This window comes from Hyperoodon ampullatus (assembly GCF_949752795.1).
Source record: "Hyperoodon ampullatus genome assembly, chromosome: 13".
NCBI classification, from domain to species: domain Eukaryota; kingdom Metazoa; phylum Chordata; class Mammalia; order Artiodactyla; family Ziphiidae; genus Hyperoodon; species Hyperoodon ampullatus.
This window is the reverse complement of record NC_136926.1, coordinates 12,187,836-12,215,308: the sequence shown is the minus strand read 5'-3', so window position 1 is coordinate 12,215,308 and position 27,473 is coordinate 12,187,836. Positions and strand designations below refer to the sequence as shown.

General features: G+C 48.7%; 1 protein-coding gene across 1 annotated transcript in view; it reads right to left on the bottom strand.

Annotated features, from left to right (window-relative positions):
• KSR2 (kinase suppressor of ras 2) overlaps positions 1 to 27,473 on the bottom strand; it is a gene marked incomplete at both ends in the record, with an annotated part of 396,922 nt that overhangs the window by 55,675 nt on the left and 313,774 nt on the right. Inside the window, 6 exons of the mRNA XM_079718072.1 lie at positions 1,440 to 1,807; positions 3,869 to 3,917; positions 6,995 to 7,067; positions 7,718 to 7,759; positions 16,730 to 16,898; positions 25,158 to 25,276. Coding sequence (XP_079574198.1) covers positions 1,440 to 1,807; positions 3,869 to 3,917; positions 6,995 to 7,067; positions 7,718 to 7,759; positions 16,730 to 16,898; positions 25,158 to 25,276 — 820 coding nt within the window. The remainder of the gene's footprint in view (positions 1 to 1,439; positions 1,808 to 3,868; positions 3,918 to 6,994; positions 7,068 to 7,717; positions 7,760 to 16,729; positions 16,899 to 25,157; positions 25,277 to 27,473) is intronic.

Genomic DNA, 27,473 nt, shown 5'->3' with positions numbered 1-27,473 from the left:
CAGCCAGCGGACCACAGACATATCCAAGAGCCCAACTACTGAGCCTGGCTCAGCCCAGAACTGTTTGCAGACTAGAAAGAAACTGTGACTTTGGGGTATTTGTTACTCAGCAAAAGTTTACTGATATACTCACCTAATCAGGACAGCTCAGCCCCTGAATATGATCTAGGCTGATTATTTGAGAGTCACTTCTGGTCCTGTGTAGAGTTGAGAACCGCCAATTTCTACCCTGGTTTAAGGAGGGTTGAAGGGCCATCCTTAGATCTCTAGTCCTTTGCAAGCACTTACCATTTGACACGTGGGTTCCAGTCAACCCACCAACTGCATAATCAATGGTGACAGACAATAACACACCTTCTACTGATCACCCAGGTCTTACAAATGGACTCAAAAAGGCTTTGTATGGATCACAAGGGAACAGATCAAAGACATAGAAGCTCTTCCCTGAGCCCACAGCTCCCACTATGGCACCTGCCAAAATGTGAGGCTTGTGTATTTGGGATGTTATTGCTTGGGTTGAGAATAAGAATGAGAAGACTCCTAATGGACACTTGGCCTCACAGGACACACCAAGAACACTGCTGCTGTGGCCAGTCCTAATGCAACAGAGGAGCAAAGGCCAGAGTTTAAAAACACACCAAAGGATTGTTCCACAACTGTTCAACTGAAACCAAAGCTATTTTTTTTCAATGCCTACAGCTTAGAGAGAGCAAGTCCAAGAAAGTTCCTATCATGTGACATTTTCTTAATGTCAGTTCTCTGTTAACTACCCCTTTTGTGCAGCTATAGACCATGGATCCTGGATATTTAAAACAACCACGGTAGAGTTCTACAAAAGGGCTCTGCTATTTTAATGAAAGCCAGAGCAAGTCATCAGAATGTCAGTCCAGGGGTCAACAAACTAGGGTCTGCAGGCCAAACCCAGCCCATCGCCTGGTTGTGTTAATAATGTTTTATTGGCACACAGCCACCTACATCCATTTACATCTTGTCTGAGGCTGCTTTCACACTACAGTAGCAGAGTTGAGCAGTCACTAGAGAAACTGTATGGCCTGCAAAGCCAAAAATACTGTTGGGCCCTCTAGAGAGAAAGTTTGCTGACCCCTGTTTTAGCCTAATCCATTCAATTTACATTTGGACAAAGTGAGTCTCGGAGACGCTGTTTCACAAATATGGAGCACAGATGGGTTTAGAACCAGCCTTTCTGACTGACTTCCCATGTGGTGCCTGCTCCAGGGCACCACTCTGTCAAAGAGTTCTAGCATTAATCGTATTTTCTGGACTCTCAAGTCTTCAAACCATATAAGTTGTGATCTGGTAAAGCCAGAGACTCTCTATTTACCAGAATGTTGAATTCACCAGAACCCGCATTTCTCAACGCTGCCGGAAGCAGGGCTTTGGGAATGAGCGTACGGGCAGGGAGCCCGGGTGGGACTGACCTGGTGATGATGGCCAGGTGGGGCGGGCTCATGCAGGCGCCCATGAAGAGCACCACGTTCTCGTGCCGCGTCTGCCTGTAGGCCATCACCTCCCGCTTGAAGGCCTTGAGCTGGTCTTCATTATCCCTCTCAATGTCGATCAGCCGGATGGCCACCTCCCCGTGCCAGCGGCCATGGTACACCTGCCCGAAGCGGCCCTTCCCAATGAGCTCGCCGATCTCCAGCTGCTCAAAGGGGATGTCCCACTCCTGAAGGAAGATGCTGGTCTGGCTGGCCTTGCGTGGGAAGCTCCGGGCCGAGAGCAGGGACAGGTTCATCTCCTCAAAGTCATCCTCCGACTCCTCAGCCTCGTCGCGACCCTCCTCGTTCTGCGGCCAGAGGGGGAGAGGGGTCAGTTCCTGCCACTGCCCCACCTGCCCGCCGGGTCCCACTGTGCCCCACTGTGTGTTTTCGGCTGGTGCACGCGTGTCTCTCTATTTGCCCAGGTACCTCCTGCCTATCACTGTACTGCAATGAAGGAGCTGAAAGGGAGATCCTGGCAATCCATCCCTCTTGCGCTACAGGGAAACTGAGGCTCACAGAGGGGAAATGCCAGGAGGACCACGTATTCCGGTTTCCCATGACTTTGCCCGTTTGGGCACTGAAAGTCTCACACTTGGAAAACTGGCAAACGGGGATGGTTGGTCCCTGTGGGAAGTGCCTAGCTCTGGTCAGGCAGCCAGGCTGAGCTAGGATTAAGATTCAGGCCTCTCAAATCCTAATATCTGATGCCCTCCTACTCGACCATGATGTTTTTTTTTTTTTTTTTTTTTTTTTTTTTTGTGGTACGCGGGCCTCTCACTGTTGTGGCCTCTCCCGTTGCGGAGCACAGGCTCCGGATGCGCAGGCTCAGCAGCCATGGCTCACGGGCCCAGCCGCTCCGCGGCATATGGGATCCTCCCAGACCGGGGCACGAACCCGTATCCCCTGCATCGGCAGGCGGACTCTCAACCACTGCGCCACCAGGGAGGCCCCTCGACCATGATGTTTTGACTTGCCTGATTATTTATGTGGGAGTAAGAAAGACGACAGGCTGAAATACGGGTACACCATACACCTGCATATAACATGTAACAATCCTCGACACGGAGGGCCTTCGCTTCCCCAGGGAATTTGGAAGTGATGAGGCAGAAACTGAGAGGTGTCAGAGCTACTCAGCACAGGCCAGAGGCCTTGGGTTCCTGTGCAGCTGAGATACAAGAGGGAGAGGCTGACAGAATGAGCCTAACACTCAGACCAAATGAGCTGGAATCTGGCCACTGTGTGACCTTGGGCAAGTCACTTCACTTCTCTGGGCCTTCTTTTCCTCCTCATAAAGTGGGGCTAATGACATCTGCCCCTGGGGGTGGTGTGAGGTTTTCAATAAGGCGAAGATCTGTTGAGTTCTTTGCACAGACCTGACCGCCTGTAGGAAACATCCACTGGGATGGCTTAGAAAATGCAGATTCCTAGGTCCCACCCAGATTTTCTGAACCAGAATGTCATAAGGCCAGGGCCAGGACTCTGCATTTTTACCCTGCACGCCCACATGACTCAGGCACACTTAGACATGACCACTGCAACAGTTAGACACTCAAGGCTCAGGGACCTACCTTCCCAGCCTGGTGTCTGGGGGCACCTGGGGCTGCAGGGTCCTGCCCCTTGGGTTCTTTGGTTGGAATGGGGGAGCAGCAGGTGCCTGAGCCAGGGGGATTTTCAGGGGCTTGGAGTCTGACAAGACAGCTGGAGAAGGTGGCCCCTTGGCTGGGTACAGGTCTCTCTGACCCCAAACCTGAGCAAGCTGTCCCCAATGGCACACTCAGGAGAAATGACACAGGAAATACACCTTCTTTCACGGTCATTTTCCAACTACTGCAATGGTTCCAGAAAAGGACATGATTTTCTCTGGAAACCCTGACTCCACTCCCTTCAGTTCAGGACAGACCAGCAGAGCAAAGGAGTCAGGGCTCTGGTTCTCACCCCGCAGACTTCATTTATTCCTCCAGGGGCTCTGGCAGGTGGGACGAAGCCCCAGAACATTCTCAACAGCCTGCCAAGCCAGTGTCCCTGAGGCTCCCGTCTCCTCCTACCACATGTTCTTTAGAAAGCAGCGGGGCACATGCCCCTTGGTACTCACCCAGCCTGAGCTGAATTTTCAACTAAGAACGCAAATCACTTGCCAACTTCTGCACAACTAGCTTTTCCGTGATGCACACCATATAACGGCCCATTAGGCTCAGTGCCGGGAGGGGCCACCCGCTCGTTAGTCGTCCCGGAGTTAGAACAGCCATCAAACAGGGCCACTGCACCCCCAGCCCGCCCCAAGCCCTCTGCGTCATCAAAGACATCCATCGGCTTTGCCAAGTGGGTAGCCCCCCGAAAAAGTTGCTTCATTGCTCTCCGGTTCTCACCTCTGAGGTTGGCTCCACTTCAATTTGAAGTAATGGATTTCCTTCCAAGCTTTAAAGAAAGAAAAATAAACGTGACCCTCAGGTGAATAGATGGGTCCATGCATTGACTTGATCCATGTAAGAAATGTCTTAAAATGAGAAGTCCTCACCACCAAGTCTTTTTCTCCAATTTCACCTCAATGCTTGTGTCTAGAATAATCCATAACCTTGACACCAAGGAGTGGTGTGCAAGGACACTGTCTTAAATAGATTTTCTGGCCTGCTCAGGGCTCATTTTTCTTTGTTGCTTTCCACTAATCTAGCAGTTTCCTTATAAACTGGCCTAAATGCCATGGATGGCAGGATCCTTAGAGCTCTAGGTGTTTCCTAGGAAAGAATAAATCAGATCTCTACGGTTCTGAATCTTTTGGAAGGATCCTAGTGTTCATCTGGTTTTTTGCTCATTTATTCATTCATTCATTTGGTTAGAATTATGTGCCAGGAACAGTGCCAGACCTTTTGAGGGATACAGAGTTGAAATTGACACAGCTTCCTGACTTTTATATTTATATAGGAATATTTTTATATTTATAGGAATATTTATATTACTACTGTTGTGCAGAAAGTCTACAGGTAACAAGGGTTGAAAGTTAGGTATGTATTGAACAAATGGAGGGTGTGGACATTCCCAGGAGAGAGGATTACTGGATATATTTGAAAGTTAGCAGTGTTTTGAGTTGCACCTTGACAATCACATTCAGAAGACACATGCAGGGTGAGAATGAGGAGGAGGAAGCCAGACTGTACTGGCGTGGAAGACACAGGCGTGTGTCTGTGTGTGTGTGACTCATGCATTCATGAGCTTGTGAGCTGCAGTTGTGTTCTGAGCTGTGTACTGAGCTGGGGCATATTGTGCCCCCAGCACCCATACCCAGCTGGAACAAGCTGGGTATGGGTGCTGGGGGCACAATGTGAGTGCTAAGTGTCCACCGAGGACTGCGTGGGTATTATGGAATGTGCTCTGTGCAGGGGTTGTTCTGCGTGCGTGTGAGTTGGGTGTACATACTGGGGATGCTGGGGGAGGGGGCGTGCCATTCTTGACGGTGTAACTGGTGATGTATTGGGGATGTGTGGGCGTGTTGGAGCACATGGTATGTGATGGAGATGTGGGGCACCATATGTGTTAAAGGATTTTTTGGGAGTGGGTTTTTAGAGCAGAGGATGTGTTTACGGAGTGAGCTGGAACTGGTGGGAGGAAGGGATCACAATGGCCACCACACCCCCTTCCTACTTCCACAGTGGAAGCTTAGCAGATTCCCCCGACCCATCTCCTCATTTGAGGGGGACCTCCCCTATCTTGACCCTCAGACCTCACCCAGAAAGCTGCTGACCCTGCAGACAGAGTCAGTCCACTTGCTGGAGGAGGAGTGGTGAGGGGGAGTCTGGAAGACTGTAAGAACTCAAAGAAGGAGAAAGAAGTAGCGTTTGCCATCCTATTAACCAATAATTTACAGTACAGCTTGGGAAGGCAGAAACCACATCATAACAACTGACATGCTGGAAACCTGACGCACTGGGGGAGATTTGGGTGGAACAATGCAGCTGGAGTCCTTCCTCATGCCCAACAAAATGGACTGCTCGCCTCTGCTTGCATCAAGGCGTGATTATAGCAGCCAGGGCTATTAAATGATTTCCCGTCTGCAAAGAGTCAGTTCCCATCACTCCACGCACACTTAAGCAGATCGCAGGCACTTATTGACTCCGTTTTTCACTGGCACTCCCTGACTCTCAGTTAATAACCTGGAGTTCATCTTGCACAAATTGTGGAATTGGTTTATGTGCAGCAGAGAAATGATCTGGAGCTAGATGTCAGCACAATATCCCTAGACAAATTGCTCCTCCTTTGATTTCAGAAATGTACCATTTGGGTCTTTAACAAAGGCTATAACATGGGTCAGAAAGGATGGAGCAGCTAGGGTAGCCAGAAGAAAAAACAAGTAGGCAAAAATGTGAGTTGGGAAAGAAGTTAAATCAAAATTAGGTCCCTAGCATGCCCCAGACTTGGGTCACAACCAAAGAAGTTAAGGAAGGTGATTTCACTTTGGCTGCACAAGCAATAGACCACCTGGAAAGAGGGTCTGTATCTTAAGGATGCTAAAGAGACACCACACACAAAGATGTTTGTTGCAGAGTTGTTTACAACAGTGAGATATAGGAAGATGTAAGATCCAGCGGTAGGGAACTGGTTAAGGAAATTATTCCACATCGATATGATATTTTACATTCATTAAAATCAATGTGTATGAAGAGCCCAGAACAATATGAAAAAATGTGATGTTATAGCATTAAGGGATAAACAGAGCAGGATGGAAATTGCATATAGTGTGGATCACAAGTATGTAAAATATGAATAGAGCACACTTCTAAGAGTGGTGCAATTATAAGTGATTATTTTTCCTTTCTTTTTTTTATAGAATAGTCCAAATTTCGCAAAATTAGCTTATTTTATTTTTATAATATTATAAACCAGGGATCAGCAAACTTGTTCTGCAAAGGGCCAGGTAGTAGCTATTTTACACTTTGCAGGCCATACGGTCTCTGTTGCAACTACTCACCTCTGCTGTTGTAGTCTGAAAGCCTGCATAGACAGCACATTGTGAACAAATGGGCATGGCTGTGTTCCAATAAAACTTTATTTATAAAAATATGCTGAAAGTTGGATTTGTCCCATAGGCTGTAAGTTGCTGATCCCTGGTATAAACCTAAATTATCCTTTTTAAAAGGGGGATAATGATGTAGAATAATTGCCTTTTCATTAAGCTCCAGCTATTGCCTGGGGGAAGTGGTCTTTCTGATCATAGGAGGGTCTGGGGGTCTGAAGGAAATGGTCTGGCCCCTGGAAATCACACTTGATCGGCAGGGCCAGGGACACAAGGCAGAAGTGACTCAAGGGGATGGGTACTGTCCCTCTCTTGGCCTGGGCTGTCACACTCTCTCTCTCTCTTAGCTTGAGTTATTCCCTTGTCTCTATGGCCCCCTCATACTTCTCCCCCACCTCCCACCCCATTAATTCCAGGAGAAGGAAGAAAGAAGACATGGACCCTGAGCAAACTGAAGGGCAGGGGAAAAGGTCTCTGTTCCACTTACATTGGATTCGAGGTCACTGGATGCAGGATGACCTGGGGTGCCCGGGTCGGCGTCTCTGGCACCGGCACCACATCTGAGAGTCAAAGATTAGACAGTAAGAAACCAAACTCAGGGTCCACAACCACCCCCAAGAGCCTGATTCCCGGGAGATGCTGGCAGCTGAGAACTTCTCACCAGACCATGAGTCCCTGGGGCTTCCCAATCCCCTCTCTCCCTTCCCTGGCCACTTGAATTTACCTGCCTAGGGGCACGAGTGGTCTAGATGACATCCTGAACAAAGTTCCCCACTGTCATCTGGGGGCTGCCGGAGGCCCTAAGCCTCTGGCCTGAAGCACCCACTGGATCCACCTCACTCCTGAGTCCCCTTTGGGATGATGAGGCCACTTGGTTTCACGTCTCCCAGTGCCCGACTCAAGCCCCTTTGACCATCTCTCCCCTGCCACGTGGTTCTAGACCCCTCCTCACCCTTGCCCATCCTTGCACTGCAGACCACCCACTCAGGCCTTCCTACTGTGCTCTGGGACCTCGTCGGTGCCATTGTGCCCTTGGACCCCGCACCTTTCCTCCTCCACCTCCATAGCCAGTTGCCAGCCTGTGGTCTGGGGATTCCACCCCATCCTCTTGGGGCTCATTCACCCCGGAAACCTTCGTCTCCATCCCCTCCAGCAGCTGCCACACCTCACAGGGCTTGCTCGGGAGGAACCGAGCTCACGTGAAACTCACCTGGGAAAATGAACTGCTGCCTGTATTTGTAGTAGTGGGACGCTTGCAAAAGAAAGAAAACATCACAGTGAGCGCTGCCCCAGGTGGGCCCTTCAGGTAACAAATGGGGCTCCTGTGGCCACCTGTGGTTCTCTGCCCGCCCCTGAGGTTTCCAGACTTTTGTAGACACCCCGAATTCCAAGGGACTGAGAACATGTGTAAAGAAGCCAGAAACATCCAAGCCAACCCTCCCACTGACACTCCCTGAAAACAGAGCACCCCAACTCGGAGATCCATCCTGAGCACAACCCATCTTTGTTAAATGCACTAGTACACACGTATACACAGAGAAAAGTCTCTAAAGCCATGATCTAACACAGTAATCTTCTCCCTTCTGGCAGAGCGATGACAGTGGCTTAAAAACAATCTATCATGACCACAGTAAGGTATCACCTCCCAACTGTTAGGATGTCTATTATCAAAAAGACAAGAAGTAACAAGTGTTGGTAAAGATGTAAAGGAAAGGAAACCCTTGTGCATTGTTGGTGGGAATGTAAATTGGTAGAGCCACTATGGAAAACAGTATGGGGGTTCCTAAAAAAATTAAAATTAGAACTACCATATGATCCAGCGATTCCACTTCTGGGTATATATCCGAAGGAAAAGAAATCACTATCCCAAAGACATGGAAACAACCTAAGTGCCCATCAACAGACAAATGGATAAAGAATATATATATATATATATATATATATATATATACACACACATACATATACACACACACACACATATATACACACAATTGCAAACTATTCAGCCATAATAAAGAATGAAATCTTGTCATTTGTGACAACATGGATGGACCTAGAGGGTATTATGCTAAGTGAAATAAGTCAGACAGAGAAAGACAAACAGTATGATCTCACTTACATGCAGAATCTATAAAAAAACAAACTCATGGAAACAGAGGTCAGATCTGTGATTGCCAGAAGTGGGGGAATGGGGATAGAAGCATTGGGTGAAGGTGGTCAAAAGGTACAAATGTCTAGTCATAAGACAAATAAGTCCTGAGGATGTGATGTACAGCATGGCGACTGTAATTAACAATACTGTATCGTCTATTTGAAAGATGCTAAGAGAGTAGATGTTAAAAGTTCTCATCACAGGGAAAAACAATTGATAACTATGTGAGGTGATGGATGTTATTTTGCAACAGATACATATATCAAATCATTATATCCTTAAACTTATACAATGTTATATGTCAACTGTATCTCAATAAAACTGGAAAAAGTCCTTTATGTGTTTCTTGTGTTTTTCCAATTTGCTGCACTGAGCATTGTATTAGTTTTCTTATTGCTGCTGTAATAACTTACCATTAACTGGATGGCTTAAAACAGTACAACTTTATCCTCTTCGAGTTCTGGAGGTCAGAAGTCTAGAAACAGCTGTAAGGGGCTAAATGAAGGTGTTGGCAGGACTGATTCTTTCTGGAGGCTCCAAAGGAGAATCCACTCCTTGCCTTTTCCAGCTGTAGAGCCCGCCTGCATTTCTTGGTTCACAGCCCCATCACCCCAATCTCTGCTTCCGTCCCGACATCGCCTTCTACTGTCTTTGACCTTCTCATCTCGCTCTTATAAGGATCCTCATGATTGTGTTTCGAGTCCACCCAGATAATCCAGGGTAATCTTTCCACCTCAAGATTCTTAATTTGGTAACAGCTGCAAAGGTCTTTTTGCAGGATAAAGTAACATATTCACAGAGCCCAGGATTAGAGTGTGGTCCTCTTTGGGGGACTATTATTCTGCCTACCACAGGCATGAATTAATTTCCATATTTAGGGAAAAATCATATAACAGAAACTTCCTCAAATTCACTGCTCGTTCTCTTACAATTCATTTTACTTCCAGTCTGTTCACTGGAGGCCAGTTGTTCTGGACATTCCCAAGGTTTCCAATGTTACCACTATTCCAGTAGGGTGGAGGGCCTGGACCAGGGAGTACAAGGGGTGTCAGGGGTGGGGGATAGGTCACACAGAGTTTTATACCCTCAAGTAAAGGCGGTGAGCAGGGATGGGATCAGATATGAGTCTGAGTTGGTGAATATACTTCCGGAAACAGTTTTATTCATTCAGCGACAAGCTGGCTCACCAAGAATTAGTACAGTGGTTCCAAGCCTGGAGTCTAGAAGCTGATCCTGTAGGGTTGAATTCTTGTTCTTCCTTGATTGCTTATAAAAGCTTCTGCAACTCTCTCCAAGTCTCAGTTTCCAGATGTGTAAAATGGGGATAATAAAAATCTCTCCTTCATAGGGCTGAGCTCATCATGACATAAGAGGGCATAGAACACGCAGAATCAGGATCAGCTGCGATGCATAAGCCGCTCTCTTTCTAAGCTCTCTTAACTAACAGACAAGAATGCTTTATAATTCATAGACAGTCAGATAGTTTCAAAGAGCTAAGTCATTAGCTGCCCCTGAGGGTGCAGTTGATTTATAAATTCCCCCTGGGATGGACAGCAAGTCCTGGCATCTCAGGATCCCAAGCACCTGGTTTGGTGCCTTGAACCCAGTGGGTAAGCTGCTCACGTTTGTTGGATTACTCAACTCTCTTTTAGCACAGCAATTCCTAAATATCTCAGCTAGTTGGAATTGAAATGGATGCTTTTTTTTTTTTTTCCCGGTACGCGGGCCTCTCACTGTTGTGGCCTCTCCCGTTGCGGAGCACAGGCTCCGGACGCGCAGGCTCAGCAGCCATGGCTCACGGGCCCAGCCGTTCCACTGCATGTGGGATCTTCCCGGACCGGGGCACGAACCCATGTCCCCTGCATCGGCAGGCGGACTCTCAACCACTGCGCCACCAGGGAAGCCCATGGATGCATTTTTGATTCTGGAAAATGAAGTGCCTGGGCTGGGAAGCAACTCCTTCAAGGGTACAGAACAAAGCTTTAAAAGAAATCCAACCTCCATGATGTCAGGGACCTTTCTTCCATTAGATAACTTAGGTTTTTTCATTGCAGGCAGACATTTTGTTAGTCAACAAGGGGCTAAAATTAAAAGAAGAAAAACTACCTGGGATTGTCAAGAGACTTAGTTGATCTCTTCCCTCCCCAGCTGGGACTGAGGATTCAGTGTCTGCAGAAAAGGTTAGCTGGCAGTTAAGTGTCCTTTTAAGGAGGCGGGGCTGGTGATGGAGAGAAGGCAGCACTCTGAGACGGGACAGGTGTCCGGCAATGGGACACCTGGCAAATGCCTCCACGCCCAGAGCCAACCTCCGCCTGGACCCCTTCAAGTGCCTGCTAACAGCTCGGTCCTGACGGCCGAAAGGGAGAGAGCCTTGGCCAGAGGAGGAGGGAAAGGGCGCTGTAAATCTTGCCTGTTCTTCCTGCTGATGACGGACACCAGTGAGAAGCAGGTCCGAGGGGCAGCAGAGGAACCCGAGTGGCTCCTGGCTCTCTGGCATCAAAGAGGACCCAGGAACTGGGAGGCTGCAGATGACCAGAGGTCAGAGAGACAAGCAGGCCACTTTGAAGGCTCTTCCACTCTGAAGCCCCCATTCCCTCCCTATGGGCTCCCCAGAGAGCAGCCTGAGTGGTCATCTGAAAGGAAGGATCTAGAAGGAAAGAAGAAAGATCAAAATATCCCCTGCCTAAACCTTGCAACTGCCTCTCATTGGGTCTTAAATAAAATCTAAATTCCTGCCAAGCCCTACAAGGCCCTGCCAGGCCTCAGCCCTGCAGCTCTGAGTCTTGCTTGGTGCCTTGTTTATGGCACTCCAGCCATTGGGACATTTTTTTCCAGCTCTTTCCCGTGGCAGGGGCTTTGCATGTGTTCTCCTCTCTTCGCCTGGACAACTCCCCACAAGCCCTCTCTGGCCAGTCTTCAGGACTCAGCTGCCTCTGACCTTTCAGCCTAAACTTGTTCTCTTCTTGAATTTGCTCATAGCACTGTTCTTTCCCTTCACAGCACTTATCACAACTTATAATCCTATTTTCACGTGTATGTTTGCTCGGCTAACACCTGTCTCTCCCACTAAGCTATAAACTCCATGAGAACAGAGACTGTGACAGGCAGAATGATGCCCTCTCCCCAACCCCCATCCCTAAGATGGCCATATCCTAGCCACTGGAACCCGTGAATATGTTACCTTACGTGACAAAAGGGACTTTGCAGATGTGAGGAAGTTAAGGATCTTGAGATGAGGAGATTATCCTGGATTCTCTGGGTGAACCCTAAACATAATGACAAGGGTCCTTACGAGAGGGAGGCAGGAGAATCCAAGTCAGAGAGAATCACAGGAGATGTGATAACAGAGGCAGAGGCTGGAGTGATGCGAGGCCATGAGCAAAGGAATGCAGGCAGCCTCTAGAAGCTGGGAAAAGGCAAGGAAATGGATTCCTTCCTAGAACCTCCAAAAGAAACCAGCTCTGCAAACTCCTTGATTTTGAGTCCAGTGAAACTGATTTTGGACTTCTGACCTCCATAACCATAAGATAATAAATTTCTGATGCTTTAAGCCTCTAAGCTCGTGGTGATTTGCTACAGCAGCAACGGCAAACTTTTACAGGGCATTTCTGGTTTGTGCCTTGCTCCATACGTGGTGCCTTGTACAGTACCTGGTGTGTAGTAGATGCTTAATAAATACCCATTAAGGATATCGGAATGGATGAATGCAGTCTGAGGGCCAGAAGACAGTTTAAAGGAAAACAAAAAAAACCTGCAGCTCTGGGCAGTGCATGAGCCTCAAGTCACTTGTTCACTCACTCATTCAGCAGACATCTAATCAGTGCCTTCAACAGTGGGCCCTATGATGGGCTTTGGGCGCAGAGGGGTGGATGAAGCAGACTAGTTTCCTAGTCTCATGGAGCTGATGTTCTGAGGCAGGAGAGAGACTAAACACGGCACTAGGTTACGCCCAAGAAAGAAGGCATTTGAACACTCCAGCCTCTAAAATCCACACAACAGTCCCTTACAAAGCCCCTTCATGTACCTTCCCACATCAAATGTCACACAAGCTTGCAATTTAGACCCATTTTACAGATGAGAAACTGAGATCTAAACAGGGCCAGTGCCATACTCAAGGCCACAGAGGTGGGAAGGGGCAAATCTGGGATTCAAATGTAGCCCTCTTGACTCCATCCTACACCGTGCCATGTCCAACATGGCACCAGGCTTCTTAAGGGAGTGGCGGAAAACAAGGAGGTCCAGCCGACCAGTAGAGCACAATCGCAAATCCCACCAAGCCTGTGGGTGCCTTGAGGTTAGCAAATGAGCCAAATGACCATTAACCGCACAGCCTGTTTTAGAGAAAGAATATTCTAGATCAATCAATGCCAGGGACATTTTTATGCCTAGGCGTTAGCTTGAATAGTCTTCAGAAAACTCAACATCTGGCAGGAAACCAGAGCCAAAGCTCCTTTTCCCATCAACAGAGGCTCACAGTCTAGAGTATAACAGGTGACCAGGGCCTTGCATGAACAGAACAGATGCCTGTCACCCTGGGGGAATTTTGCGAAAACTGCCTAAGACAGAGGGAGGGTCTGGCGGTCCTTCTGGAGGGTCCTATTTTGTTTTCCCTGTCGACATTGCATTTTATTGTTATTATTCAATTATAAAACGGGTGCATATTCCTTGCTCTTATATACATTACAGAAGTGCATAAAAGAAAATTCCTTTTCTTAGAACACCTGCCATGAAGTCTTGCAGACATCTGTGTGCATATACAAACATATATATACACACACACATTTAAACATACATATACAAGTACATAAAACCATTTTACAATAAATAGGATGTTATTATACCAGTTGCTTTGCATATCACTTATTTTCCACTTAAAAGATATTGTGGCTATCTTCCCATGTCAGGATATTTACAAAGAGCTACTCCATTCTTTTTAAGGGTGGCTGAGTATTTGGTTTTACAGATATATTAGCGTATTCAAACACTCCCCTCCTGATGGGCATTTGGGTTGAGTCCAGATTTTTTACTGTTGCCATGAAATCCTTACATACAGATCCCCATGCCCTTTGCAAACATTTCTGTATATAAATTCTTAGAAGTGATTTTGCTGGTCCACGGAATGTACATTTGAAACTTTGACAGTCAATGCCAAATTACCTAACCCCAAAGTTTAATTTGATTCTTACTCCCAATACCATGGTATATGGGGATTTCATCTTTATTTTCACAATTCTAGTTAGGCCCAGATTACTTAGCAGTGGTAGCCACGGTAATTTGCTATTCCTGTGTTTATCTAATAATAATGAAAATAGCTCACCTTTGTTGAGCTCTTTGACAAGACAGGTGCTCTGCTAAGCTCTGTACATATATGGTAACGTTTAGCCCTTCGAGGAGTCTACACAGTAGGTACTATTATTATCCCCATTGTACAGACGAGGAAACAGAGGCACAGAGAGGCAAGCAGTTTGTTCAATGTCACGCAGTTATTCAGTGACGGAGCTGGGATTTGAACCCAAGCAGCCTGGCTCCAGAACCCACACTCCTAACTGCTGTTCTAAAGTGCCTTCCCCCAAAGGACCCCTTAGCCCACTCCCCAAAGAGGGTCAGGACACTGTTGGGACCTGCCATGGAGTAGATGCAGATCCACTGGCAGGCAAGCACTGCAACTTGGCCAAGACCCCTCCCTGGGGCTCTGACGGAAGGGACAAAGGAACTGATGGAACAGTGACTACCCCTGGTGAGTCAGGTCTCTTGTTTAAAGATGCTGGCTGGGCTTCCCTGGTGGCGCAGTGGTTGGGGGTCTGCCTGCCGATGCAGGGGACGCGGGTTCGTGCCCCGGTCCGGGAAGATCCCACATGCCGCAGAGCGGCTGGGCCCGTGAGCCATGGCCACTGGGCCTGCGTGTCTGGAGCCTGTGCTCCGCGGTGGGAGAGGCCACAACAGTGAGAGGCCCGCGTACCGCAAAAAAAAAAAAAAAGAGAGATGCCGGCAGTCTTTTGGAGATGAAAAGAGCTGTGGTGCTTTGATGCGTGGTTCTCCCTTAAGAGGTTCTTTCCCGCCCCCCCACCCATAAACAAGTAGCAAGCAGTTACTGGGAAAAGAGCCCTAAGTGTGTGTCTTGGATGGCAGGTGGTACAGCTCTAGGAAGGGACCCAGCCCCTCCCTCCAGAAATTGGGGGGTCATAGGGTGTCAAAGGGCCTTTTTTCCATTCCCCTCCTTCCAGAGAAGTGGAAATGGCTCGGGGTGCTGGTGGGAACCCTCGGTCTACAGAAATGCTGGGCAATTGTTGCCTTGTTGACTCAGGGGCACTTACTGAAATGATTCCAGCTGCTGACTCCCGTTATGGTCCTTGCTGACTGCCAGGTGAGCGGCCCTCACACCACGGGTATGAGGCTGCCTCGGGCTTGGACTTAACCAAAAAATTTCCAGGATGCAAGTTTTAAAACACACTCTATCCCTTTGGACACAGCCCAGGTCAAAGCAGTGTGGGCAGGTGACGTGATCAGCTTGTCCTCAATGGGTGGTTGTATCTGGGTGTTGTCCAGATGTGGGGTTAGGTCTTTGTTCGTTTCCCAGATATTCTCTCACGGCTGGTTAGGCTTGCAGGTGTGACCTGTGGCTGCGGACCTGGGATGTTTTTCCCCCTGCGTGAAGCTCGCTGGCTCAGGAGGAAACCAGCCCCTAGACCAGCACTGTCCGGTGAAACTTTCTGCAATGGTGGGAAATGGTCTATACCTGTGCTGTCCAGTATGGCAGCCACTAGCCACATGTGGCTCACAAGCACTTGAAATGTGGCTAGTGTGACTGAGGAATTAAAATTTTAATTATATTTAATTTTAACTCGTTTAAAAAATTTTTTTTAATTTACTTATTTATTTTATTTATTTATTTTTGGCTGCGGTGGGTCTTCGTTGCTGCGCGCAGGCTTTCTCTAGTTGCGGCAAGCGGGGTCTACTCTTCGTTGCGGTGTGCGGGCTTCTCGTTGCGGTGGCTTCTCTTGTTGCGGAGCACAGGCTCTAGGCACACAGGCTTCAGTAGTTGTGGCTCACGGGCTCTAGAGCGCAGGCTCAGTAGTTGTGGCGCACAGGCTTAGTTGCTCTGTGGCATGTGGGATCTTCCCGGACCAGGGCTCGAACCCGTGTCCCCTGCATTGGCAGGCAGATTCTTACACTGCGCCACCAGGGAAGCCCTAACAGCCATGCGTGACTAGTGGGTACCATGTTGAACAACACAGACCTAGACTTCGGTCCCAACTGGCCAAGCCAGGCCTCATCCCACCAGCCTCTGTCTTGAAGTCAGCTATGATGCTGCCAATATGGCTGAACTGGAAATGTCCTTGGGGCCCTAGAATGGCAAGTGGGCTGGGCCGGGCCCCGGAAGGGGTAGGAAGACTCTTAGGTCTGGCCTGCCTAAGAGCAGAGAGAGAGCCCTTTCTTAAGTCCGAGAAGCCAAAGCATCACATGACGGCCTCTCCACCATCTCACAGCCCAGCACATAGTCTCAGGTCAGCAGCCGAGTGCCCTGGAGTTTGTGAGCTGGAAGACCCTTTGGGGTCCTCTCGTCCACCTATATCCTTTCAGAGATGAGAAAACTGAGGTCAGAGGTCACAGGGCAGGGACATGAGAGAGCTGGATACTGAATGTCGGACGCCAGCCCGCTCATTCAGAGCCCTGTCCTGATGTCTGGGGTAGGACTCAGAATGCAGCCCTGTTGCCAGTTTCAACTGATTTAGCTCATAAGATGACAGCCAGCTCCAGAGCCAATGGCTCCCTCTGTGACTCAGACTTAGGTGGAGACCCTGGGTTGCTGCTTCCCAAAAGACTGAGTCTCTAAGGGTCCCTTTACCTCTCTGAGCCTCTGTTTCCTCATCTGTAAAATGGAGCTGATCGTACTTACGTTATGGCTACTCTAAAGATCAAATAAGGTAATATGTAGCAACTGCCCTGCATATGGAAAGACTCAATCCATATGCTTCCAACCCATTGCCTTTACGCATGGACTGGTCCAGAAATGGCTCTGGCATGAACCCAGAGCTCCCCGCTGTAGCTTCCCAAGCATGGAGGTACCTGGCAGGTTGAGGTTCTTCTGCTGCCTTGTGCACTGCGGAGAAGGGTGTAGGGGAGAAGGCGGCGTGGCACTGGGAGGGAGCGGGGGTGCTGGCGAGGAGGGCGTGGAGGACGTTGTGGACGAGGGATTGCTGCTGGAGTCTGGCTGGTAAGGAACAGGGATGTGGTCCTGCAGGAAGAAAACAGGGCAGGGGGCAGGGGCCGACAGAGAGGTAGAGACACAGCAGTGAGAGTGGGCTACACAGGAGGAGACCACCCCGGCATCCACAGCAACTCTTCTGTTTTCCTCAACCACCAGATCCTTCCAAAGTCCCCCCACCCGCTTCATCATCCCCACCAGGTTGCATCCAGCTGCGGATGGAACAGCTTCTGGGGTCAAATTCCTGTCCACTGCTTGGAGCCCGGACTGAAAGGTTACCACATAATGAAAGCTATGTAGGTGACAGTCACGCTCCCTGGGCCTCTTTGATTTTGGAAAGTCCCATGCAGAGGTACCCAGAGTGTTCTTCCCATCCTAACGCCTCTCATTCTGAGTGTTTATTAAAGAATCAACAGCCTGACAGCTCAAGAGACAGCGTGAGAGCAAGCCTGCAGCATCTTCCCTCACATCTCAGTTGGAACCAGCAATGCCTCTTCCGGCCCTTGAAACTGCTCTAAAGTCAAGAGGAAGAGAGAATCCATGTGTGCATCCTCAGAATGACGCTGGTCAGGGATTTTGAGATGAGATCATCCTGGATTTGGGCGTGGGGGACATTAAATCCAATGTCAAGTGTCCTTATAAGAAACAGAAAAGGAAAGACACACAGAGGAAAAGGCGATTTGAAGACGGGTAGACAGGGGACTGATGCTTCTAGAAGCCAAGAAATGCCAAGGATTGCCGGAGCCACCGAAGGTCAGGAGAGAGGCATGGAATGGATTCGCCCTCAGAGTCTCCAGAAAGAACCAACCCTGCCAACACCTCAATCTCAGACTTCTGCACTCCAGACTGTCAGAGAATGTCTTTTGTCTTAGCTACCCAGTTTGTGGTAATTTGTCTTAGCTACCCAGCATCTCCAGGAAACTCTTACAACTCTTACAGAGTGAGGCAAATGCAGATTCAAAATCCCATAGCCACCTCTTCCCCTCGCATCCTGAACAAAAATGATTCGCCTCGCCATTCCTCAGTTTTGCCCACTGTAAAATGGGAATAACACTAGCAAACCTCAGCATTCCAGAAAAGGGGTTCCTGCCTCTCAAAGCCAGCAGAGCTAAGAGTTCTCAGGGGAACCTTAATCTGTTCACTCACAGGACATGGATCATTTGGTCCCTGCATTACTCTGAGGTCTGCTGTGCAGCTTGGCTTCAGGTGCCCAAGGATGGTTTTGTGTGATCTGGTTATTTGTCAACAGGTGTGTTTACCTGCCAAACTCCAGAGCTGGTGTAGCAAACACCAACCAGCATATGAGGGCGGGGAGTGTGGGGTGGGGAACGGACATTCCCCATCTGGAGGCCCAGTGGCATCTCGTGCTCAACCGGTGCTGTGCATGTCCCCCTCCCAGAGTCCATCCCACTCCCACGCGGTCACACTGCCTCCACATCAGTGACTTCCCCTCTGTGAGCTTCAGTCTCTCCCTGTCCTTCATGTGGGCGAAGAACACCCACTGTGTGTGGATCTGTTGCGAAGTTTAAATAAGGTTATGTATGTACCTACACCCTGAGCACTGAGCTGAGGCACTTTGTTATCAACAAACGGTAGCGATTATATTGATGACAGCGTTTACTTTTGCAATTAAGCTTTTTATTTGAGATAACTGAAGATTTGCATGTAGTTGTAGGAAATAATAGAGGGATCCCATGCATTCTTAGTTTTTTCCAATGATAACATCTTGCAAAACTACGGTACAATATCATGACCCAGACACTGAATTGATACAGTCAAGATACAGAACATTTCCACCCCCAGAAGGGGCCCTCATGTTGCCCTTTTCTAAGTACACCCACTGCCCTCTCTCTCCTCACCACCCCTCCCTCCCATCTTTCATCCCTGGCACCACTACCCTATTCTCCATTGCTATAATTTTGTCATTTCAAGAATGTTCTATACATTGAATCATATAGTATGTAACCTTTTTGGATTGGCTTTTTCACTCAGAATAGTTCTCTGGAGAGTCATCCAAGTTATTGCATGCATCGATGGATTGTTCCTTTTTATTGCTGAGTGGTATTTCATGGTATGGATGTACCACGGTTTATTTGATCAACCATCCACTGAAGGACAGCTAGGTTGTTATCCTCTGTGGCTCTTGTGGATCAAACTCCTACAAACATTCCTCGGACAAAGTACTCCTATTCCAGGCAAGGTCATGCTCTAGTATATTCCAGCCACCTTCCACGCAAGACCACCTTGGAGGTAATTCTGATCTGATTTTAGTAGAAAGGCATCAGGAAGCCAGCCTTCTCATTCTATCCTAATTTATCTAATGGTAATTAAATTTTAATGGCAATGGACATGTTAGTATAAGGAATAATACGGCAATGACATGTGGGCTAAGATTTATGTGGTTGGGCTGTGAAGGCCCCATACAGCCCAATGGGGCACAGGAGGTTTTTAAAGGAAGTTAGGGACTGATCGTGTCAGTAGAGGGACAAGGGGAAATGAAAGTCAGGCATCTATCCATCCTATCAACACCCTTCTTTGAATTTCTACTCACAGATTGGCAAATTTCAAGAAGCTTCCACAGATGCTCTGCAAAAAAGTCACTATATCAGTTTAAAAAAGTATAAAGGTTTGTACTGAAAACAGCATCCCATTAGGAGGAGCTGGCATAGAGACTGTGTTCCAGTGACACAGCATGTTTAAAGGAAAACGCTGGTCCATGATGCACACATTCAGGCTCGACCTGGGCTTACATCACTTCCTCTCCTCTCATCCCTACAATGACTGCCTTAGTCGCGTCAAATGGTCGGTCCACAGTTCCCAACACAAACCAGGCTATTTCACATCTCCGAGGCTTGGGACATGTTGTTATTTCTACTTGGAATATCTGCCCCGCCTTGTCCCAGTCTGCCTGGAAGATGCCTATTCTTTCTTCAAAGCCCAGCTCAGACCGGCCCTCCTCTGAGAAGTTCCCCTGACCTCCCACTCCACCAGGTCAGCACATTGCTCGCTCCTAGTTCCAGCCCTCCTGGTACTAGTGCTGCCTGGTACTAGCCCTGCCTGGTACTAGTGCTGCCTGGTACTAGCTCGCTCCTGGTACTGGCCCCAGCTTCCGTTGATGCTTCAACACCGTCACTTCTCGGCTTACTTATCTGTCTCATCCTCGAGGCTAGAAGCTCCCTATTCTCAGCACTTAGCAATATGCCAGGCACAGTGTGGTCCCTCGAAAAATGTGTGATAGAGGAAGGAACAAAGAAAGAAATGAAGAGAGGGAGGGATAAGGAGAAGGAGAGAGGGAAGGAGGAAAAGGCTTATCTCCTCGTACGAGACAGTGTCTTATTCATCCTGGCATCTGCAGAACTTAGCACAGAAACAAAAACATAGGAGGTGGCTAATCAATGTTATATGAATCAATGAATGGAAAGGAAGGAGGGATGGAAGGAGAGATGAAGGGAGGGAGGGAAGGAGGAGCTGCTCTTATGAAGGAAACAGTTATGGCAGGAATTCAGTCTTTCTCATCTCCAAGGCTCAGGGCTGATGTGAATCAACAGAATCAGCAAAAGAGAAAGCTGCCTATGGTGCCCACGTTGCCCAGCAGAACTGCTAAACGGGATGGGAAATTCCTTCCTCAGCCCAGACCCAGATCTGTGTCCCCATGGGAGCAGCAGCTGGAGGCTGTCTTCCAGCAGAGGGAAACTCAAACTCTACCAGATCAGGAAGGGAAGGACTAACAGCAGAATTCCTCTTTCTGAGCACAGTTCAGATGTGGAAACATCCTTCAGATTCCATCCAGTGCCACCCCTTTGTGCTACAGATGGGGATGCTGAGACTCAGAAATGGGATGTGACGTGCTGGAGTCATACAGAGGGTTAGTGGCCCAGGTCTCCATCTCCAGCCCAGAAGCAGAAACAGAAGGTTGAACCAAGTAATAAGAAACTCACATCTGACTCTGAGAATCAAACAGAAGCATGTTCACCTCCCAGGTTCCCCCTTCACCCAGATGTGCACTGATGTGAACATGACAATGATAGTAACTCTCTCTCCCGTGGACTTTTCCGAAGGAAACCGTCCCCACCCTCCAACCCAACAGACTCTCCTAAACAGCCATACTTGTCTTGTGACTGCCATAGCCCACTCCCAACTCAAGACCATAGGTCAGGGCATCATGACAGCTGGTCAGTGACCTATGATATGGAATAAAAAGAGCAGGACCAAGAGGAAGAACAGTGGAAATCAGAGCAAAGGTGGAGAGGAGATGAGGTTCCAGGGAACAGAAGAGCCACGACAGGCCAGAAAACAAACTGGCTGACGTTACAAGGAGCAGGAAGTCTATGGCCACAGAAGCAATGATGGAGAGAAAAGATGAGAGGAGAGGATGAGGAGACCAGTCGACAGTACCAGACCCGAGGGCCCCCACAAATAGTAGCTGAGCCACCGTCATGACGGAGGGCCAGAACAGTGACCCAGGGTCTTGCTGAGGGTCCAAGCAGCTGGCCTGAGCACAAGCCTGTCCTCCATGTCCATTTCATGAGACCTAGCTCCTCAACTGTGATACCCCTTTCTCTTCTTGCCCCGTGTCCATCCTTCCCACAGACAACTCCTTGTGCTGAGCTAGCCGAAGTGAGCCTGTTCCTTGCAACCAACTGTAAAGGACAGCCAGCATGCAGCCATTTCAAAAAGCTTCCCTGCAGCAGGCAGATCTTCGGCTCCGGACACCACTGCAGATGGGACTTTTGATGCCTTGATGTGGAAGCACAAACGCTGTAGACTGGTCCCCTCAGGAGACGGCAGATGCTGCTGCTGCTTCTCCTCCATCCTCCCCACCCTCCTCCTTCCTCTTCTTTCTTCTTCCTATTCTTCTTTCTCCTCTTCCCCCTCCTCCTTGTCTGTCTTCTTCATCACCAAGCTCTTCCATGGCCTGAGGATCCAGTGTTGGGACTAAACCCCTGACATATAACACACAGCATCAACCCCTCTCCACAACTCCAATAACATCTACTATTATAATGCCCACTTTACAGAGGGGAAAGCCAAGGCAGAAGGATCTTGCTCTGGTCACAGAGCATATGAAGAAACTGAGTTTCAAGCCCAGAACTTCTGACTCCAAAATGCACACTCAAATCATTTTGCTGGGTGAACAAGCTGGACTTTATGAACCTGGACTGACAGAGCTAGACAAGAGAAGAGACAGAGAGCAATGAAAAGGAAATCTTCAGATCAAATTGGCTCAGAAATCTATTGCACTAACCACATCATCGCCTGACACAAAGAATCTGAGTGAAGCCAGTGAGAAGAGAAAGAGGCGAAACAATAACCCAGCTCTCTGATAGCTCCTGTCCACCTTCATGTCAAAGCCACTTTCTAAATAGAGGTTAATTTATTTCTCTTATCAAATGCTCCTGCTGGCAGACAAGCAGAACAATGGCACAGTCACCGATCTGACCCATGTTTCTGTCCCATCTGACACCAAGAGGCTCGTTGCGTCTGTAAAGCCAGAGAGAAAGGTCTTGAGACGGCTCTGAGCCACTCACCCCTCAAGGGGTCACAAAGGACAGGATGGTTATAGGTGTGCCCGGTTACTTCCCAGGAGCCTCACCATTCAAACCCCTTAAGCACCCCAACCCCAGCAGTGGGGAGACCTATATCTTTTACAAATAACAAAGGAAAAGCGGACTCAGCCGGACGTTATGATTGGAAGCTCAAGATTTAAGCTGATAAAAATAGCTAGAATTTCCTGGGTGCTTACCATGTGCCAGGAACCTCTCCTAAGTGCTTTATGTTGATTATTTCATTTCATCCCCACAATAACTCTCTGGGGTTGGTGCTCCTTTTGCTTACCAGGGGACATTTTCAAACACGGTCACAAATTCCTTGGATTCTTCACATTGACAAGTGAGATCACGCCTCCCCCCCTTAAATCTGAGTAGGCTTGTGACTGCTCCCATCGGTAGAGTACAGCAGAACTGACACTGCCAGCCCTTGGCTAGAGACAAGCCAAGACAATGCGTGGGCTTTTATAAAAAGTCTTTGCAGCTTCCACTTTGTTTGCTAAGACAGTTGCTATTCGAGCCCTGAGGTGCCATGTAAGAAGCCTGACTACCCTGAAGCAGCCATATTGTGAGGAAGCCCAAGCCACAAGGCAAGACCACATGTAGTTGCTCCTGATGAGTCCCTGTTGAGCTCAGCCTTTGACTCATCCCAGCACCAGATATGTGAGTGAAGGAGCCTCTAGATCAGGGGTTGGCAAACTTTTTCTTGAAATGGCTAAACCATCCTGTGGTTTAGGCTCTGTGAGCCAAGTGGTCTTTGTTGTAACTACTCAATTCTGCCCTTGAAGCATGAAAGCAGCCATAGAAAATATGGGTGTGGCTTGTTCCAGTATAATTTAATTCACAAAAACAGGCACTGGGCTAGATTTGGCCTGTAGACCATAGTTTGCCAATCCCTGTTCTGGATGATTCCAGCCCCCAGCTGCATGAGCCTTTTGCAGCTGGACATCATGAAGCAGAGACAAACCATCCCCACTGCACCCCTTTCCCAATCCCTGACCCACAGACTCCATGAGCATAATTAAAGAGCTGTTGGTGTCCATCACTAAGTTTGAGGTTGTTTGTTTATACAGCAGTGGATAACTGGAACACACCCATTTTACACACAGGAAAGCTGAGGCTCAGCGAGGTTCAGTTACTTGTCCAGAGTCTCAGAGTGAGTAAGTGGAGGTCCCGAGACTGGCTGCCAGGTCTGCCTGACTTCAGGGGCCTAGGTGCATCATCAAGTCCTAAGACAATGCCACAAGGAGACAGATGGTGAATGACTGAGATCCAGTAGTAAAAACAGTGGGTGACAGCATGAGAGAGAAAGAACATATGGGCTTTGATGGGGAGGCCTGGAAAGGGAGGTCGGAGATGGAGGAAGGGACCAAATTGTGCATGGCCTTGCAGGCTGCAGTGAGGAGTTTGATTTGTTTCCTCCAAGCAACAGAAAGCCACGGGATGGTTTTTAAGCAGAGAGTGGTGTGATTCAAATTACATTCATTAAGAATCACTCTTGTCACGGGGAGGGGGAAGGGTAAGCTGGGACGAAGTGAGAGAGTAGCATGGACATATATACACTACCAAATGTAAAATAGCTAGCTAGTGGGAAGCAGCTGCATAGCACAGGGAGATCAGCTCGGTGCTTTTTGACCACCTAGAAGGGGGGGATTAGGGAGGGTGGGAGGGAGACGCAAGAGGGAGGGGATATGGGGATATATGTATATGTATAGCTGATTCACTTCGTTATAAAGCAGAAACTAACACACCATTGTAAAGCAATTATGCTCCAATAAAGATGTTAAAAAATGTAAGAAAAAATAAAAGAATCATTCTGGCTGCTGTGTGGAGAGTGGATGGGGAGGGAGAAAGGCCTTCTCCAGCCTTATGCAGAGAAGGGAGAGTATGCCTTGCCGGCGAGAGGTCACACGGCCACCATGACACTCATGTGGGTCCTGAACACAGGCTGGTGACTTCCCACACGCTTGGATTGACCTGCATTTTATCCACCTTCCATACAATGCACGGAGGCACCGTAGGGCTTGAGAAATCACCTGCTGGCATATGTTACCTTTGCTTCTTCCGTGAGGTTGGAAGTGTCCCTGGGATTGCTTTGGTGCCGTTCCACCAACAGACCAAACAAAGGACATGGAAATCACGCTGGAAATTTCCAGGCCACATTGGCAAGAAAGAGGCACAGAGAAGCCCGCTGCTGACCACCGTCTGAGAACCAGCCAGAAGCCAACCAGGTTAGCTAGGGCTCAGAGCCTGTGGTCCCCACACAGATCCATCTACCCAGTCTCCAGCAGGAGATCAGAAACAGACTCTTGTCCCTTGGTGGTTGGATTCAACAGATGTGTGAGAAAGCACAGAACCATCTGCGAAGCTCATCCTGGCAGAGGATGAAACATCTCACAGAGGAAAGAGGGCAGAGTCTGCACCACTAAGGACCCCCTCTCAGGCTCTCCTCCCATCCCTACTGTGCCCCCGTCAACACGCTCATTCATTCTCACTGCCAGGTGCCCTCTCTCTAAATTAGGTAGATTTCTGGCACACTCACTCTGCACTGATGGCTGGATGCCCCCCAGACTTTTCTAGACACAAACCACACAGAATGAGGAGAGCCTAGGTGGGCTGGCAAGTAAGGGCAATGCTCCCAGATCAATCTGCCGAGTCCTGTTCAAGAACCTTCCTCCCTCCTTCCCCTTGTCTGGCAGCGGCAGCCCCAGCACGCCCCTTCCCAACAGAACTCCGGTCTCACCTTGTTGATTTTGTTGGTTTTAGGGAGCGTCTGGCTGATGTGCAGGTCCGAATACCGGGGTGGCTTTCGTAGAGGGTTGTTGATGTCACACGGAACGGACTCTGTCCGGACTAACCTTGCTGGATCCGTAGGGGTAAAAACAGCGAAGTGGGAATTTAAGTACCACTTTTGCTCTGTACTGTCACGTCAGGAGGGTAGAGCTCTGACCCCACCTCAAAGGCCCATCCCCAAGACTGGAAGGGAATTCCCTAAGAATGAGAGTCACTGTGTTGTGTCATGATACTGGGACACTTTTCCCACCATCTGTGTCCTCTGTGGTTTCTAAAATGTTTGTGTTGTCAATATATGGCTTTTGATGATTAAAAATTATTACAATGAAACTGAAGCTTTCGGAGTTTTTTTCTCCAATACCATAATCGTTTCACATTGGTGTTCATTTCAGAATTGAACCTCCTTTGGAAGACAAGAGGCTCCCGATTTCTCAGGGGCTGTCATCAGTTGACAAGCTCACTGTGGCCACCTGTCCCTCCCGCATCTAAGCTTGTGTGTTAGGAGCATCTTGGGTCACCTGTGGGATTTCTCAGGCCCGAGCAGTCTGTAGCAGGTCAAAATACATTTGTGCTAAACAAGGTCGCCATGGATCCCTGAAGGAAAGTCTCAGCTTCCCAGCTTCCCCTCTGCATCATCCCTAAAGGCACAAAGCTGGGCACACAGGCGATGCTAAATAAATGTGTCCTGATCCAAACCACATCACCTGAGCCCCTCTCCCTGTTAACCCCTCTGTCACTTACTATTTACAGGGACCACCGGGAGGGGCAAAGCAAGAAGCTTGCATTCAAATGTGATGCCTGGTAATGTTACTTGTTAGCTGTTTTATATTGTGGGGCTGGGGGTGTTCGTGGAAAAGTTAAAGCTTTGGACTGACCCAGGGGGTTAATTTCTCTCTTAAGCCTGGGCTGCCATCACCATGGAAACCAACTATATTTTCAACTTCCTACCAAAGCGGGGTGGGTAGAACAAGAAGCCGGTGGACCTCTGGAAAGTTCTGTTTGCTTCGTGTGTACAGGCACCTGCCGCCTTCGAGTAAAGGGGGCATCCTGAAGGGGGGTGGGAGGGAGCCCTTCTTCCGATGTCAGTGTCTGAGAGTGCGTCGCCTCCCAGCAGGCTGGTCCTGGTCTCCATGTGGGAGTCGGGCTCCAGCAGAGACCACAGTGGAGGGGAGTTGGGTGGGAGGCGATTTCCTGGACAAAGCTGACCCAAGACAAGGGCTCAGGAGTGGTGAGAATTCAGGTGTAAAATAGCCTCACGGCGTGTATACAGTTCAAGGAACAGATGGTTCTTAATTAAGGATATGAGGTGGGAAGGGGCAAGAGAAAGGAGCTGAAGACTCTTCCTTCTCTTGCAATTTTCTCTCCTCGTGGAGGAAAGCGATGCAAAGATCCTCGAAAACCGATGGCCCGTTGGCTCTGGAAGACAGGCCAGCACTTTTTGGCAGCAATCTACCTCCTTCTTTAAGTTTCCCTTGGGTTCATCCAAGACCAGGGTAGAGTCCCCTGAGCCTACACTGACCCGAGGCCGGGAGGGCTGGGAGGGGTGGAGGAGGATGAGGATTAGCGAGTTGTGTTCCCCAGAGTTGGCACTAGGCCTCCATCCAACCTATAGATGGGGGGTGGCAGGGAGGGGGCCAGCAAGAATTTTAACAATTTTAATAAGTTGTTAACATTTGAAAATAAGTATACGGCACATAAAGCTATGTGGGCTTTTCTTTGAAATGTGAGAAACGGTACAATGCAGGTCCACACTGCGGGAGTGGCCGTCCTCTCTAGATGGCGCCTGGCTCTCCCTCCACTTTGCACGGCCCGCCTGGCCAGCAGCTCTCATTCAGGGTCCCTGGCAGGCATCTGAGTTTGCAACTTCTCCTCTAGAGCAGTGCTTCTTTAAAGTGTAGATAAGTTGCCAGTAGAACCTGTTTAAAATGCATGATCTGGAGTGAGGCCAGAAGTTGTGCATTTCTAACAAGCTCCCGGGCGATTCCCGTGTTGCTGCTGGTTCATGTACCACCGCTGGAAGAGCAAAGCGTCTGGACTAGTGATATCTAGTAGAACTTTCTGCAATGATGAATGTGTTCTGTATCCGGACTATCCAATATGGTAGCCACATGTGGCCATGGAGCCCCTGAAATGTGGCTGGTGCGACAGAGTCATTACATTTTTACTTTTATTTCATTGTAATACATCTAAATCTGAATAGTCAGATATGGCTGGTAGCTACTGTATTGAACAGCACAGGCCTACAGAATCCTCCAGTGGATGAAGT